Raw genomic sequence first — 17,902 nt, forward strand, 5'->3', positions numbered from 1 at the left:
GAGCGCCGCGCTGCGCAGGCGCGGGCGGGGCGGGCGCGGGAGCCCTCAGGGGGCGGCGCGCGCTCCCGCTTCCCGCCGGGAATGGCGCCCGCAGCGGCGGCCGCGGGACACGGCGGACAGCGGCTGCATTTCAGCCCTTACCCAAATCCAATGGTTGGCCTTAAAGCCCCTTGGCCAGCGAGCGGAAGGCGTTTTGGCAACACAAATTTTATCCCGCATAACGGCTTTGAGGGCCAGCTGAGGTTGGCGTCAGCTGTGGACAGACCCCTGTCATGGGTCCCTGACACCCCACCAGCTGCTCCCCATCTTCTGCACAACTTCGCAGCTGTCGTTTCAAACGGCTTGATTTTTCTGGGGTGCCGTTTCTGACGGAGTTGGACGAGTCTCAAATTCTCTCAATGTTACAAATGGGCTTTATGTAGCACTATTTTGTCACTTACTGACAGAAATAACACTGCACCTGCTCCTGCCCAATTATCTCAACGAGAAAGTGAATAGAGATTAACATCAAGAACATCAGCACTCTGTCATAAAGGAAAGGGCAGAGGAGCTATTTAATACAAGGATACAGAGGGGATCCAGACTTCTGTTGTCTAGGTTACGCAGCTTCCTTAACAAGGTATGGATAATTTACAGTAAGTCCTCCAAGGTTCATTGAACATTTTTGCAGCCTTCTGATGAAAATTGTCTTGTGGGACATCGAGCTACTCCTATTTCGCTTTGGCTGCCAAAGCTTGCTTGCGTAGAATTCTGTTCAAATACAGCGCAAACCATGCCCACATCCACTCAGGCAGGCACTCGCCCAGTGTCCACTGTGAAGAGGCACAGGCAGACAGGGAAACAGAAAAAAATTACAGAAAGGACAGATTAAGATACATTCTATTAAACCGTTTCTCAAATCACTACTAAAGCAAGACAAAAAGTTCTTGAATATCATCAACTAAGCCTTAAATTCAACCCCGTGAAGCACACATATTCAGTTGTTTCAGATGTAGTGGCCACATCTGAGCAGTTAAGTTCTCCAAATAAATACTGAATCCTGATTTGAGTTCACAACAGCAATTCTGCCCACTTCCATTAATTGCCACATTTTGCCAGAATGCATCCTGTCTCTATTCCTTTTGGACTAATCCCCACTTTTTCATTTCCATCTAGTCATGCCCATCTAGGAAGCCGCTAAGTAGGATACATGAGATGTGACCAATATGCATAAAACCGTCTGCCCCAAAAATCAAAACCCCAACAAATGGATGAAAATACAGGTCTTTTCCTGCTGTTAATCCATCCTCCCTACCCACTCTTCCCCAAAGCACAAATATGTTCAATATATTAAGACTGAAAAAAGCCATTTCTGTTTACAGAAGACAGTGAAACACTTGCCCAGTCGGCAACACCCTAAGAGAAATGAGACACTCTGCTAATCAGTAAAAAAGTTGTCTCTTCCCCATTTCTGCTGTGCATTTCAAGGGAGAATTGGATTCACTCTCTGATCTTAAAAATAAGCACAGACAAGCATAAGTCGATAAAGCAGAACTAGTGAGAAAATATGGCACAATGCCTTAAAGTCTACAATATATATTATACTTTTTCATAATGAGCAGTTTTTATTCAGACTCCTAAGAAAGTAAACAGCTGATTTACTTCTACTGGCAAACATGAAATAGTTTAATTCATTCCATTACCTGTATTGCATGCTTCCAGCAACCAGTGGTCCTTATGGATAACCCAAGAGTAGAAACAGCATGACTTGCATATTCTTCAGCAGTAGGAAAAAAGATCCATTTCTTTGATATTGTGCTGCTGAATGCTAACATTTTTGTAGTAGTTACAAATGGTGTTAGACTCTGAACAAAAATTCCTTTAGAGGCATACTCATAATGTAGTGATCTACTGAAATAGTCCAAGTAGCTCTAGAAAAACAAAAGCAGAAAGACACTTTTTTTCTTTTTTTTTTTAAACAATGAAATCTCAAGGCAAAGTTTTATTAAAATTACAGAAAAGTTTTAACATACTTTATGCACTGGCTCAAAAAATATTAATAAATAGTATAAAAATATGATTTTTTTAAAGTATTATCAGCATTTCTCTGTGTTGTTAATTCCTATAAACCTGCCACAGTACAGTAACTTGCAGGACAAAGTGACTGCTTATCACAATCTGACAATTTCTGCTAAAAAATAATACAAAAACATTTATTTAATCTAAAACAAACACCTTATCTGGTCTGGGGGCATTGCAAGGTCACTCTACAGACAATTATACCTACTACCGTCAGAAGAAAAAAATAAAGTCCCATTCTTTAATACATTTACAGGTGAATTTTGCATTCAACTGTCTTCTCCAGAAGCCAGGTTAGTTATTTCCTGGGACTCTCTTAGGCAAAAAGATTCGTTAATATTTATCTGCATTACCTCCTTTAGCCCATTTTACTTTGACAGGAGAAAAGCACAAGGTTGATAAGTGGGACTGCTGGAATCAGACTGAAACAAGAGCCTGGCTTAGTCTTATCAGGGCAGCAACACTGATGCCTTCCCTGCTGATGTGCCACACAGCCAGTTCTCCCTGAGAAAGAGCATTTTAGACTCAGCTTGTGAGAGGATTTTTGCTTCTTCCAATCAGCCTTGCAAAAGGTTTTCCCAACAGTTTGCTGAGAAAGCATCTTGTACAAATTCTCTTACAGTTGCTTTAGGAAAATTAAAACAACCACTTCAAGCATTATAAATTGTTACTACACAAAGAGGCTTAGGATGTTATAGCAGCTTGTTCTCACTTCTGTGTTTTGAGGCCAGGCTTAAAGCTGGATTGCTCATCTAGCATTTGGATTATCTCAGTTAAATCAAGAAACTTTGGTACATTTGTGATTCTTCTTTCTCATTCAAGCTTTTTAATTGTTTTAATTCAGAGTGCAGCTCTACATACACCTAGCATAACCAAAGGGGCAGAAACTCTGCACAGAAACAGTAATTGTAAGCCAGTTTCTAACTGAAGGAAGTCTGCAAGAAGTTTTACACCTTGGGGTAGTAAGAGCTGGTTTTGCTCCAGGCCAAAGGAAATAAAAGAGCTGTGTCAGGAGCAAGGCTACAACAGAAGGCAGCCATGGACAGCTGGAGCAATTACCCCTTGTGTTTAGACATTGGATCTGGGTGAGATCCTTCCACTGCTCCTGTGGATTCAGCAGTATGTCATGCCGTGTCAATTCACCATGAGCATTCATTCTTCCAGCATCATCCAGCTGCCCAGTCCTATTCATTACTGCTTGGATCTCTTCAGGAAGAACAATTATGGGGGAGTTCCCTTCACTTGTCCCCACATATGCCACAACACTTCTTGGTATTACATGAAGCAGCATCTTGATTTGGCCACATTACGTGTCACAGTGGTGGCTTGAGCATAAGTATAGATATTTTTGTTACCAAATACTTGTATGCAAGAGACTCAAGGTATGTGCACAGTCCAGATGAAGAAGAGAGAGATGAAATTCTTGATCCTTTCAATGGGGCCCACAGAATTGCCTCTCTGCTTCGTACATCTGAGAAAGGCAGCATTTCTCCTAGAATGACTGTTATGCCACACTGCACACAAAATCCAAAAGCACTGACTTTGGTTCAAAGCCCAACATTGGTGAGGATGAAGAATTTACTGCATAGTACATGTAGTATTCACCCCCAAAACTTAAACAAATCCCTAGAAAACATTCAAGTATTTTGACATCCTTGCTGAATGTGTTTCCAGTGCATGCCATTTAACACTACAGCCCAACTTACTTTAGTGGCTCCATAGACTGTCAACATCGGTGTTGGCTGACAACAGGCTGCTGAAGAAACGTTCACAATTGCCCCTTTCTTCTTCTTTACCATGCCTGGCAGCACAATATGTGTCATCATGGTAGCAGAAGCAATATTTACATGGATCAAGTCCCATAGTATATCCTCAGACAGATTAGTAAAATAATCTGTGTAGGCATAAAATATTCCTACATTATTCACCAAAATCCCAATTTCTCTGTCTTTCAGAGCCTCCTTAATGGCTGGGTAAAGCTCACGCCCCTTGCTGAAATCAGCTACTATGAAATCTGTTTCCACTTTATAGGTTTCAGATATGCTCCTGGACACAGCCTCCAGCTTCTCTTTGTTTCGGCTGACTAAGATGATGCTGACACCATGCTTTGCCAGTTCTTCAGCATAAGCCTTCCCAATACCATCTGTGCTACCTGCAAGAGAAAACAGCAATAGATCACACAAGTGAAAAACACAGCTACACTAGCCTTCTATCTTGACAGTGCTTTCTTTGCTTTATTCCTTTTTCTGAGATCATGTGGCACTAAATATATTGAATTAAAAGACACAACAGAAAAGACAACACTGTCAACTACCTTCTGAAATTCCCTTCATAAAAGTTTTATATTTTCTATGACAACAAGAGAGAGCTTTAATGAAAGGCAGGGATGTCAGAGGTACAGGACTCAAACCTTGCTGAAAAACTAGGGCACATATGAACACCCCATAGCAAAAAGAGGATCTTGTCTACATCTCTGTCTACACTTGCAGGTGATCAAGAGGTACCTTGCAAATTTGGGCAACAATTGCTGTGATTCTTTCTCAGCAGTCAGTCAACTCACTTAGCTTGCCCCTCTCCTGAAGAATTAATTTATCAAGGCAATGAGTAACAGCCACTGCTCAGGCAGATTAACCTGCAACCAGAGACAATACAGGCCTGCAATATAAAGCTCACCCAGCGCCACAAGCCACCGAGTTTCACAGAACTGGCACAGTATGTTTCATAAACACAAGGAAATTCACCACTTCATCTCTTACCCGTGACCACGGCCCACTTCCCGTACTTCTTGACGAGATCAATCTCCCCAGTCAGCTTTGGGATCACGTGCAGCCTGAGCGCGCTGTAAGTGTCCAACGCCAGGGATAGGCACTTTCTGACTGTGTACCAAGCTCCAACAATAGCCAGGGCTTCCACATAGAAACTGCAGGAGCGACTGATTTCTCTGTACAAGAGGGAGAATCGATCCACTGCAGCCATGGTGATCACAAACCTGAAAAAAAAAAAGACACATGCAATTACAATTGCCTATTGGGCCATGTAAACTCTTCACTGTATGGATAACCTTTGAGATGCAGCATTTTACAGTTTGAGCACTATTTTGATGCAGAAAAACCACAAGTCACTATGCTAAAATTTGTGTCACCTATCATCAACCTCACTGGTTTAGGTACTGTTTAAACCCTTTTCCTAGGGTTGAGCTATTAATCAGTTATACTGCAACATCAATGATCAACGATTCTGTAAATAAAACAATTAAAGCAGAAGCTGAACAGGTGAAAACCAATGTTGGAAGATTAAAAACTACCTACAAGAGAGGCAAGGATAACCAGCTCGCGAGAGCTGAGAAACAAAGAAACAACGGGCTCTTTCAAGGACAGAAAGCTACATGAGAGCCAGCGCAGGCTCAGAGACAGCACGGCAATCACCAGGGCAGCCAAAAGCACCGCATCTGCCACTGTCCTTGAACCACGGCACGGTGCAGTGCATCAGGCACACCGCGCTTGCGGTGCCTCACATGCCTCCCACTAGTTAAAACGTTTTAGAAACCAGCACAAATCCGCCCACACGGCTTTTACTAGTTAAAGGGTTTTTTAAACAAGCACCTCTCCTCCGCAGGACCCGCTGCGCCGCCCGACACTGCCACACCCCGCCCGCCCCTCGCCCAACGCGGGACAGCGGGCTCCGGCGCGCCCTCCCCGCGCAGCCCCAGCGAGCGGGCCCGGCGCCTCGGCCCCTCGCGCAGACCCGGCCGGGGCCCTCCCTGGCCCGGACGGACCCGCCGCGGCGCGGAGCCGCCGGCGCCTCACCCGCGGAGCCGCGCCGAGCCCTCCGCCCGCCGCGCCGCCCGCACCGCGCGGGGCCGCCGGGAGCGGCCGCGGGGCCTTGTGGGGCTGCGCGCGGCGTCGCCATGGCCACGGCTGCGGCCGCGGCTCGGGCTGCCGCCGACTAAAGCCTGCGGACATTTTGTCTGAAAAAGGCAGAGCGTAGATCCCACACCGGCTCGGGGCTGTCAGAATGCAGGCGGCGCCCGCTGGAGACCCGCACGGCGGCCGCAGTGGGGAGGTCCCGGCGCCTGAGGCGCCGTTGGGCGGCCCCGGGAGCGGAGGCGCCCGCGCGGAGCGTGAGGGCAGCGCTGGGAGCACAGGTGAGCCCCTCCGGCTCGCTCGCCAGCACACAAAGCCTGCACATCGCGGCTGTTCACACTCATCTGGATGAGAGTACGAGGGTGTGCTTTCTGCCAGCAAAGTCACTGGGAATCCTGACATAACTGAGGCATACTCAATTGCTGTCTTCTTGTGGTCATTTTCCTTTCCCGACGTTTCTTTATTTTGCTGTTGCCGCAGAAGTATTTCTTCCAGTGTTGCAATCACACAGCCAACCTGACCTGTAAATCAGAAGCCGCAGGATGGTTCAGGGTCCGCAGCGGGCCATTGGCCGAGCTCGCTGCTCAGGCGGGGCCGGCGCAGGGCGCAGGGCTGTGTCCGGATGGCTCTGGAACATCCCCAGGGAGGGACACCACGGCCTCTCCTGGCAAACAGCTCCAGTGCATGGTCACCCGCACTGAAAAGTTCTCCCCTATGTGCAGGTGGAACTTCCTGTGCATCAGTTTCAGTCCATTACCTTTTGTGTTACTAAGTATGTCCGATTATTGTCTTTTGATTATAGTCATACTTAAGCTGGTTCAGTCATCTTGTTTGCACTTTCTCTTTAAATGTATGAACTAAAAGTGCAAGTAGAAGGTTCAGGGCAAGTATCTGTAGAGACATACTGAAACTTCAATTAATCAAAGGCAGTGTAAAGACATCTTCCAAGGAGTGCAAAAGGGTACACTGGTAGAAGAGCTGGACTAACAGTGCTTGGGGTGACACAGCATTGCTGAAGTCTCTTTACATTGATCTCAAATTGGTGTTAATTAAATGTAATACATATTAAATGTCTAACTCCATAAGAACACTGGTGTCAGTACTTTATTGTGACTGTACTTTAAAAATAATGGGTACACTCTGACTTCCAGATATTAAAAAACAATAAATATGCAGATTCAATTAATACTATTTGTTTTATGATGCTGTGTAAAAAAGTTAATTTTCATTAAAAATCTCAGCAGAAATCTTGGTTAAAACACTCTCTTCTTCAAATTCATATTCAAGTGCTTTTCAATATTTCTCTGAAGTAACTGGCAACATGACACATTTCCCCCACCCTTGCTGTTAAATTGCAACTCATTTTCTTATTTAAAAAGCTGTTAAAACGCAAGAGAAAGAAGTCAACTGTATGTCCAGTGCAGATCAACATAATGAACAAAAATCAGGTGTTGATGAGAAGTCTGGAACCAGCTCATCCAGTCAAAGGACAGAAGAAAAGAGAGGCTCTGTAAGGTAATACATTATTTGTGGATGTGTTGGCATCATCATGAATTTTGCTATTCTGTGTGTTCATCTCCGTTCTGGAGAGCAATTTTGAAGATGAACTTGAGAATAATGGATAAATCAGGTATTAGTGCTATTTCCAGCATCTGGACAGATGTTTGGGTTTTATGGCCACTATAACAAACTACATTCTGACCACATGATGAAGTCATTTAATGGATCTGGAGAAAACTGTGCAAACTCCCATGGAAGTCATGTGCCAGTAGATTTAGCCATTTCTCTGCATCAGTTCAGACAAAGCATTCTGTTAATTTCTAGTGGCATTCCCAGCCAACCAACAGCTGTATATCAAAACTTTCTTGAGTGCTACTTTGGACTCAACATGTCAATAAAATGTTGGGTTGATTACTATTGATTTTTCTAGCTTGAGAAAAATACTGCATTTTGGCTCTGCCACCAAAGGTCCTGTACCAAAGCAATGAGGAACAGGGGAAAGAATTGGAGAGGAAGCTAACACTGGAACCAGAAGCTAACATAAAATCATGCTGCCCTCTTCCAAGAAGGTGGACCCTCTAATTCCCTGCCTGTATTCCTATGAAACCTCTTTTTTTAAGCAGAAGAGCCTGGTAGCTCACTTCAAAGGTAGAAATGAAAAGCCACACTAAAAAAAAACAGCTTTTTTAAACATATAATTTTGAAAGCTGTAGCTGTTTCTTTTGCATGAAAGAATTGTTGTGTTGCAATGGAATCTGTAAGGAAACCAAAGATCTCAGAAATACATTTTTTATTTTGCTTTTGCTTCCTGTATTATTTTAGGATGACAAAAAAGACTCTGCTAGACATCTGTAAACAGCAGAAATTATACTGGACCCCATACTTAAATGATACACTGTACTTGCACTATAAAGGTAAGAGGTGGACATGACTGCCTAGCTTGATCATCCTAAGTACCATTTTAGCAGAGAATTTACTTCATGGCTCACTGAAGTAACGTATCTAGTCATTCTTCTAAACGAGAAAAACAATTTTATGTAATACTGGATTTGGGAATCAAAATGAGTCAATATCAAGGTGGAAAAGTAAACTGTACATTTAACTCGCTTTGAGGAACCATCCAAAGGATCAGTAGGAATCAAGGGACATATTTATGGTTTCTTTTACTGAAACAGGAGCCTCTGAGAAATGTAAATTAAAATACTGGCCCGGGTTGCTCTCAGAGGAAAACATATGTATTTTTCCTTAAATTGTTTGTATAAAGAGCTTTTTCCAGCTTTTGGAACTTTTTTTACTGCCAAGTAAAAATGGTCAAAAGGAAAATAAACAGTAAATACTTTCTGCATGTTTGCAAACACTACTTAAAGAAAAAAAAAAATTGTTAGATTGAACATTACTCATCCTCTGGTGATCTCAGAGCAGGTTTTTGCATGATACAGTTACCTGGCCCAAGTTAGCCTAAGAATTCTTCCAAATACATAGGATATGCTACCTTCTACATTCAGCCTTGCTTTTGCTATGTATTATTGAGCATCTAAAGGGCTGCTGAGATACAGACCAGAATAGGTATCAACTTGGTTTTGCCCTTTATGGGCCAGAAACAGTACCATGAATTCAGTGGAAATATTGCAGTAACTTCAGCACCAGTATTCTCTCAGGCTGTTTCAGCAGCTCTGGTTGAATGGAGTTTTCTCATCCAAAGAGCCATTTTCAGCCAATGCCATTTCATTTTAAAACATCTTTTTTTTCTCTGTAGGATTTGACCGACTGCAGAATCTTGAAGAATATACTGGACTGAAGTGTTTGTGGCTGCAATGCAATGGCTTAAGAAAAATTGAGAATTTGGAGGCTCAGACAGAGTTGCGTTGCCTCTACTTGCAACTCAATTTAATTGAGAAAATTGAAAACCTTGAACCCTTACAAAAGCTGGATTCCCTCAATATCAGTAACAACTACATTAGGACCATTGAGAATCTCTGTAAGAACTTTTTCTGCAACAGTTTTTATCCTCTGGCAAGCCCATATTTCCTAAGCTCTGACTAAGCTTTTGTTAGTGGCATTAGTTTCAAGAGATTTTTAAATTTGCGTTAGAATTTTGCACAATATCCATACCAAAGCCTACAGGGCTTCTGTGGTGGAATAAAACCTATGTTGAGAAACAGAAAATACACAGAAACTACTTTCACATAGATACCTAGGATAATGAAGTAGCTTTTCTTCACTTCTTAATACCATCTAAGTATTTATCCGTGTTGCGGACAGGCAATCCATTTTTCACCATTTACTTTACACTTAAGATATACTTTGGCAGTTGCAGACAGAATTACCAAATCTTTTATATCTGCTAAAAGATTGATTCTGTCTTCAGCAGAAAATAAAAAACTATTTCTGTATATTACTGCTTGCATACATTGGAGAATATTGTAACACAAGCTCTTACTTTTGTGTAACTGATTAGTTTGAAATGTGAATTTAAAACAACTGCCATCCTAAATCTAAGCACCTATTTTTCCCTGGGCTGACAAAAGCAGCTTTGGAAGCCTAGCCAAAAAGTATATATATCAGAATAACCACTTCATAAAAAAGCTCCAAATTCAGTATAAACTATTAGTTTGACAATGCAGTTTTTTACCTGCTCATAAAACCCTCTGTGAAGTGACAACTCTTACCTTTCCTTTCATTGTACTGATCTTGTCTGGCAGCTTGTCTGAAAGTCCTGCAGACTCTGCAGATCGCTCACAATAAATTACGAACAGTGGAAGACATCCAGCACTTGCAGGAATGCCCAAGTATTTCTGTTCTTGATCTTTCCCACAACAATCTAAGTGATCCAAGTATTGTAGCTGTTCTGGAGACCATGCCCAATCTGGTAAGCCAAAAATAGCTGAGGGTTTGTGTCATGTGTGGGTGAACCCCATCAAGTGTCATTGTTGGGTACTTCAGTGCACAGTAGGTATCAGTCTAAAAGAAACATTATTAAACATTATTTTGTTTCTGCTAGACCACCTGTAACACCTTGGATGTTTTATTCATTTCTTGCTTTTCAAATGACAGAGGAAGTGCATATCCAGGCTGGGGTTTTTGCTACTCAAGCTTAAAATTTATTTCCCCTGTTTCTCTAGCATGTGCTGAACTTGATGGGAAATGAGGTGATAAAGAAAATTCCTAACTATAGAAAAACACTCACTGTTCGACTAAAACAGCTGACATATCTGGATGACAGACCAGTTTTCCCAAAGGATAGGTAAGAAACACAGCCATCTTCTTCACACAGCAAGAATCAAGTGCTAACAATCACTCATCCATTTTTTGTAAATACTGTCATGGAAGGAAGATTGACCAGAATAATTTATTGAAGGTGGATGACTTTGAGAAGAGTATTGTACTACTCACTTCTAAATCTACCATACCTAGAAAAAAAAAAAATTTTTTTCACAAAATAATTCTTGAACAGAATTGTCTCACACCATGTCTGTAGACCAGAGGCAGATCCTAATTTCAACAGAAACTGAGCAGGTGTCTGGAACAGCTGAACCAAGATCAGACCAATCTCTGGTGGTGTAATCACCAATCAGCATTTGGGTATTTCTATTTCTTTTGTGAGATAAATACATTTAAACACATATTTTGTGAGATAAACAACATCCCTCTTGCATAAGGGATTGTAACTGCTATCTGCTTTTCTCTTGCATATTGTGCTGTTGCAAACTCTTTTAAATTTCTCTTTCCTTGCAAAGGTGGGCTTTTATAGCTATCCTACAGTGAGCTTTTGTGTTTTCATTAGAGCCTGTGCAGAAGCCTGGGCTGTTGGAGGGCTTGAAGCTGAGAAAGCAGAAAGGGAAAAATGGGAAACCAGAGAGAGAAAAAAAATCCAAGATAGCATTGATGCGTTAGCAACAATTAGGCAAAGAGCACAGGAAAAGAGGAGACAAAAGTGCATGGAAGGAGTTGCAACAGATACCCAAGAAGGTTTGTTTACTGTTTGGAAGATGTCTGTGACCACTTCAGTTTGAATGTGCAGAGGAGTCTTTATCTAATACATCTTTGGATTGACTAACAACTAAAAACTTTTTTTCAAGTAAGTGGTTTGCACAAAGGAGAGGGTAAACGGCACTTGTTGCTGATTCATTGAAATCCTCAAAGATTTTTTTTTTTTTTTTTTTTTTCTGGGGAACTTCTGTTTGCTGGGGAGTTGAGATGGGAAAACAGCATTGCTGTAGTCTTGGGAGGACTAGTTATCCATGGATAGCTGCTCAAAGTAGGAGCTTTTGAGGCATATTCTAGCCCATTGTAGTAGTGTTTAGAAATTTAAAATGAGCAGTGGTAGATTAGCTCAGCAATCTTAATGAAATTATTTCTTCTGTAGGAGCATCTTCAAATTCAAAAGATGGTGATGGAAATTCTAATACAACAGAAACTTCAAATAGATCAGAAGAAGAAGCTCTAGAAAAGACTGAGAAATTTAAAAATGAGGGTTTTCATGTTTGTGATGACGTGGTAACACTTCTACCAAATAGAGAAGATAGAGATTTCACATCTGGAAATAGGCCTGATGAAGTTCAAGAGGATGCACAGGAACCAAACTCTTACAAATGTGCAAATTTCAACAAGGAGGCAGATGGTAACGTACACAGTGAAGAGCCAAACCAAACTGAGCATGCAGAGGTGATGAGCCAACCTCTGTCTTAGAGCACTGCCTCTGCTGTGGCTCAAGCCAACTAATTCATACATAAAAACATTCCATTAGATTTCCAGTGACTAGGTGAAATCAAGCAATACTGGGTAAAATATTCTTTAAATACAATAAATAGTAAATTTCTTAAGGCTTAACCTGAAACTTCTGCAACTCCACCTCTCAAACATGCCAGGTATAGTGAAAGGCCAGGAGAGTTCACAGACTTGCCTTGTTCCCACATAAACTGGGCAGTCTGTCTGCCAACAGAGGCTGGTCATCACTCTAGAGATGGTTTTGTACCTTAACACATGGAGAATTGTTTTCATAGATTTGTGGAACACATATGCAAAATGCATATATTAATTTATACAAAGAGAGACCCAGAAAATAATAGAGAAACAAAGCATTGTAGTGAGCTGTGAATTCTGCAGTGGTGGTCAGTCCTCAGCAGTCTGGGTCTGCAGTGCTTGCAATGTAGACATTTTTTATTCAGCTAGTTCTCTGCAACTGACTATTGATTGTTCTGTAGATCTACCAGGACAGGAGGCAGCTACTGACCAGGCCGTGGTTCCTGAGAGGGAGGAGGAACATGCTGAAATGGAACAGTTCAAACTGGAGACACTGGCAGCACTTTCTCTTGATGTATGTATTGGAGTCAGACTTTGAGAAGTTCACATGTGTGTATGGTCCTCCCAAGCTAATTCTTGTAACATTGCAGCTAATAAAACTGTATGGACAGGTTTTAAAGAAAGGTCTACTGTTAGGAAAAATAAAAAGAAATGAAGAAAAACCCAAAGAGTAAAGCTGCAGGGGTATTCTCTCCATTGGAGCATTTATGAAGAATGCTTCCAAAGTTTATTTTGTCCTTAAATTTTTTATCCTATAAATCCTTTTGTCCTGTAAATCACCTAAAGTTGACCCTCTATCTTTGTGATTTCTGTGGAGAAGCTAATGAGGCTCTCATTTAAAAATAGAAATTACAGTGAAAATAATCTAGTAGACACATTTGTCTCTTAATCAAAACTCAAGTGAAATATGCAGATGAAAATGTGAACTATTGCAGAAAAGCCATAAAGAAGAAATAGCACCCCCATCATTGTAAATGTTACCCAGCAGTGTTAGATACTATAAATTAATTCTCAAAATATAACTCTGATGTCTGTTTCCAGGAAGAGCAGAATGTACATTATTCAGATATATAATAAGTGATTTACATTTGTAGTATGATCTTCTGTTAACTAAAATGTCTATCTGATGCAACATTAAAATATGTTTACCACATTTAACCATGAGGAGAACATAGATACCACTGAAAAATACAACCTCACTTCAAAGGAGAATTGTTCAACATGTCCTAATTAGGATACTGCTGATAAACTGACAGTGTCAGACTGTGATATAATCAGCAATAAAAGGTTATGACTTCCCAGAGCACTTAATACACTCTGTGATACCCTGTATTGCCCTTGTTAACTACTGGCAGAAAAGCCTCATCTCTCTGCTGTGCTGTTAATTTCCCAGGCAAAAATTCCATGTTGTTATTGAAGGGCTCAGCCCAGTGCTCCACTAGAGGGTTTGCTGCTGCCTCCTCCTGTTTACCTGTTTTTAATCATAGGTTTAAAAAGGGTAGTTGAGAGAATGGGCAGCAGTTAAAGTATGCAAAATATTATTCTTAAAAGTACATCTTGCAGTGTTTCAAGTAAAGGCTTTAAATATGTAGTGACACTGTAGGTACCCGCAATGTGAAGATCTCCTTGATTCAGTATTTGTTTTTCCCTTGATGCTCTATGGCACCAAAGGACGATCCTGTGTACAAACTTCAAGGCAGTATAAAAGCAACTCTTAAGCAGACATCTATGGGGTTTTAGAGATGTAACAAGTGGGACTATTTTAATTCTACAGAAGGAAAACCAAACCCAAATCACACACTAATGCACATTTCAGTGTTCTATGCTACTTGCTCTCCAACAACATTCAGTAATAGAAAGAGCCTCTCCCAACAGCCTCCAGTACTTACCCTATTGCAGATATTCCGAAGAATCTTAGTGCTGACATAGCAGGGAATGGCTGGGAAGATGCCAATGGTGAGAGGCTCTGGAGCAGCACCACTGTCTTTATTCATATCCTGAGTCTTTAGATGGTCTCAGGGGGAATATAAGGGAGAAGGAGGGTTTGCAATGGGTGGTTATGACATCCCTGTGTCAAGCAGAAACAAGCTCCAGTTGCTGCACATGCCTTGGCAGTGTGGGAACCACATTCCCACATATCTAGACTGGGTTAACTCCTAGTAAATCTGCAAATGCACCCTGATGACTGAAACAAGACTAAGAGCTATTTCATCTCCCTGCTGACGTCAAACTCCACGTTAGTCTCAGATCTTAATTTGTCCATTTTCAATGCAATTTTTATAAAACTCTGTGACTTCAGGACATGCTACATTAGCTGCAATGATATCAGGAAGGAGAAATTTCCTTTCTTGATTTTAATTGTGTAATAACCTTCACCACACAAGACAGTACAGATGTTCCTGATGTTACCATGCCAAGCAGCCTTCTATGAAGTCATTAAGTGCTAAAAATACCTAAAAACAAAAGGAGATGCTTATCCCAGTATTGACCTACAGTAAAAAAAATGGCAAAAAGGTATTAGTTTCTACCTGTGATTTTGCATTCCCACCTTCTGTGTTTCATTTCATGTCAGTAAATGATAGGTGTCTGAGATAATATTTTTTAGTGGAAAGCTGAAATTGTCAGACCTGTCTGAGGAAAAACAGTTCTCAGGAAGTTTGCAGTTCTGTGTCTCAATTATGAGGCATTCACAGTAAAACATTGGTTTATTAGGGGTATTTAGGTTAACAGAGTTTACTTGATATGCAGTTTCAGGAAGACTGCAGGTCTGGATTTGGCACTTACCCATAGAGATGGGCTGCAACTGGGATTAAGTCTATTCATTAGATAGGAAACAGCTAAGAGAATAAACCATGTTTACTTTTAAAATCCTGGTAATACCTTATTCTTTATCCTGTTTTCCTTCATAATCATATAGCATAGTAAAAAACAGCATTCAGTCTGACATTAGGGCTATTGCTTTCCCATTTGCTATTTCTGGAAACATGAATTTTCTCTTTCCCACTTGTGCTTAACAGAAAACTGTGCCTGTGAGGGGATGGCAGGGGGGTCCTGCTGGCTGTGGCCTCCACCCTGATGAGCACTGCTTTGGAGGAGTTGTCCAATGAGCCAGAGATGTCATTTTCCATAGGTTACAGTAGCTCTTCCCACTGATTATTGATCTGTGATTGTTTTCAGGATCTGCCTGATTTAGAAGATGTAGTTGTAAGTGAGTTTGCCCCAGAAGAGGAAATCTTTGTTCAAAAGGTAACATTTTCATTAATTCCAGTAATGAAACTTCCCTAAATACATTTGCAAAGGTTTTGCAAATTGAGGATAATCTAAGTTGTGAAATGCTCATTTGGGAGATGCAATCACTTCAGCAGTTCATATCTACATGTAAATCTTCCTTTGTTTAAATCTTCCTTTGTTACATTCTTGTCTAGCAAAAATAGAATAAAAACTTATGATCAGTATTGAAACAGTTACATAAGTTTAATTTCTTAATAGGATGTAGTGTTTTACTAAAGATTATACTCTACCAGTATTAATATGGTGCAAATTGCCTGCTGATGAAGAAAATACGGCTTTTTAATTCACTGAAATCACAGAGAAATTGAAACTCCTCCTCTCTACTGCAGGCCAGTCCTTGTCCACCTTAGAGTTTTGCTTTGCTCAAACTAATCTTTTAGGCACAAGCCTGTAAGGAGAAATTAGAAGAGAAAAAAGAAGACAACAAAGTTTAAAGCACAGTTTTGATAGTTTTGATTTGCATGCTGATCATAGAATCATACTGGCCTTGCTGGAGGCAGAGGCTGGTAGAGTACATGCTCTTACAAGTCTTTCCAAGATAATGCCAACTGTTCCTACAGCCAGTATAAGGCATGAAATTGATTTGCCCTTTGATCACAGACTCACAACATTAATTACACAATTAAAAGAAGGCAAGGAAAGAAGATTAGGGAAAGAAGATGTGTTAGCAGCTGTCCTGCTTCAAAGGCTGCTCAGTTCTCAGTTGAAACAGGTTAAGATGTTGGTCACATTCCCCTGCTTGGAGTAGAATATCAGAACACACTGCTCTTTTTATGAACTGCTAGTTATGGTCAGTTCATTGATGATGACTGAGAAATTGCTAACCTAAGATTCATTCACAAAGCAGCAGAACTATGGGTGAAGCATATATTCTACATATTTTATGAGAACAGCACATTAAAGCTAATAACTGTTACATGGATCCAAGAGATATTTACCCATCCTTTGGCTTTTCTATCTAAGAATAATTTTTCAATTACATTTCTACCTTTACAGCAGAACTGTCACCCAAAGATTGAGATAATTTCTGAAGTGACAAATGACAGCAATTCTACATTAGAGGAAAACAATGGAAGTATGCTTGAGAATTCAGTAGAAGTTCCAACATCAATTTTTTCAAATGTATGTCAGAACTATAAAGAGCATGAAAAGGAGCACTTAAGACCCCTTCTCAAAAGCTTCTTTACAGAGTCTGATCATTCAGAAGGGTACCTGGAGGTCAAAGATGAAGAAGTAGCCCCTTTGAAACCCTTGATACAAGAGATAATCACTGACCCCAAGGATCATCTGCTGTTGTCACCAGACTGTTATCAACCAGATGACCCAAGCTCATGGAAAGAGGATGGTAAGATTACAGTGACATTATTAATCACAGAGAAAACAAGGTTTGGCACAGACACACTAAGGATCCGTTCAGCTCCTGTTGAAGGTTGTTAGTTACAATCACCTCTTCCTTTCATTTATGTGTGAATCCTTGTTTTCTTTTTCTACAGAGAATTTCTTACTGATTTTCATTTAAATGGTTTTTAAAAATTGGGCTCTAGATTTCTTTTTTCAGTATTAAAGATCATGTATGAGTTTCATTTGCCTGTTGCTTTTGTGCTTTTAACAGGGAATGGCAGTGATAGAGAAGCACAGGACCAGGCTGAGGGGGAAGGATGCCCTCATAAAGCACAAGGTGACAAGGATGATGAGAGTGGATTGGATTAATCACTTTACAAAACCAGACCAACTCTGAAGCACAGTGTGGAAATATTCCCAAAATATGGAGGCTGGCAATGGGACCATTTGTTAAAACTGACATTGCACTGTGATATCAAAACTCACTGCCCTTGGCTCCATGCTCCTCAGGGCAGCTGCGTGGTCACAACTTTGAAAACTACTGTTTTGAGGTTAAATTCCAGTCTTGTGTTATTTGTGCCTTTGCATCCTTCTAGAAATGCCTTAGTTACATGTTTATATATCAGAGTTTCATTACAGATGGAGTTTCAAGCCTAATTCAATGTGTCTGCCATTTGACTAAATAAAAATTCTATTTGAAAACACATATATTTTCATTTGCTGTTCGATATTTTAAGTCCATACCAGTGTACATCATAGCAGATGGACTCCAATAGCAAATGGAGATTGCTTCTTGATGGGATATTTTACTGATCTAATATTCCTTGGCATTATGATTGTTTATGCCTAAAAAGATGCAGAAATAGCATCCATGCACAGAATATCTGGTTTTACCTTTTACGGCATCTGTAATGAAACATACACTTATGTCTATTGCTTTTATTGTTTTTCATTAAGATGTGTCTCAGGATGTGGATTTTGAGTATAGACAAGTTTAGATTAATGTCTTTTTTCATATTTCTATACATCTCTAATAATTTGTAATA

General features: G+C 40.7%; 2 protein-coding genes across 3 annotated transcripts; one reads left to right on the plus strand and one right to left on the minus strand.

The window, feature by feature from the left end:
* Positions 1–525: 525 nt before the first annotated feature.
* Positions 526–6,120, minus strand: HSDL1 (hydroxysteroid dehydrogenase like 1). Of its 2 annotated transcripts, none has more exons than XM_021535233.3 (5): positions 6,055–6,120; positions 4,815–5,047; positions 3,765–4,210; positions 1,683–1,910; positions 526–812 (listed from the first exon to the last, which is right to left on the minus strand). In XM_021535233.3, the coding sequence occupies exons 2-5, from the start codon at positions 5,032–5,034 to the stop codon at positions 711–713; spliced, it is 996 nt and encodes a 331-aa protein (XP_021390908.3). In that variant the 5' UTR covers positions 5,035–5,047; positions 6,055–6,120; the 3' UTR covers positions 526–710. The 2 variants fall into 2 exon arrangements, with proteins under 2 accessions (XP_021390908.3, XP_021390910.2); XM_021535235.3 differs by lacking the exon at positions 6,055–6,120 and adding an exon at positions 5,865–5,904.
* Positions 5,950–17,414, plus strand: DNAAF1 (dynein axonemal assembly factor 1). The gene is made up of 12 exons (XM_021535257.3): positions 5,950–6,202; positions 7,301–7,436; positions 8,244–8,335; positions 9,178–9,399; positions 10,124–10,290; positions 10,544–10,665; positions 11,206–11,390; positions 11,788–12,042; positions 12,626–12,738; positions 15,402–15,470; positions 16,512–16,860; positions 17,128–17,414. The coding sequence occupies exons 1-12, from the start codon at positions 6,073–6,075 to the stop codon at positions 17,223–17,225; spliced, it is 1,938 nt and encodes a 645-aa protein (XP_021390932.3). The 5' UTR covers positions 5,950–6,072; the 3' UTR covers positions 17,226–17,414.
* The last annotated feature ends 488 nt before the right edge of the window (positions 17,415–17,902 follow it).

The sequence above is a fragment of the Lonchura striata genome, chromosome 13 (genome assembly GCF_046129695.1).
Source record: "Lonchura striata isolate bLonStr1 chromosome 13, bLonStr1.mat, whole genome shotgun sequence".
Lineage (NCBI taxonomy): Eukaryota > Metazoa > Chordata > Aves > Passeriformes > Estrildidae > Lonchura > Lonchura striata.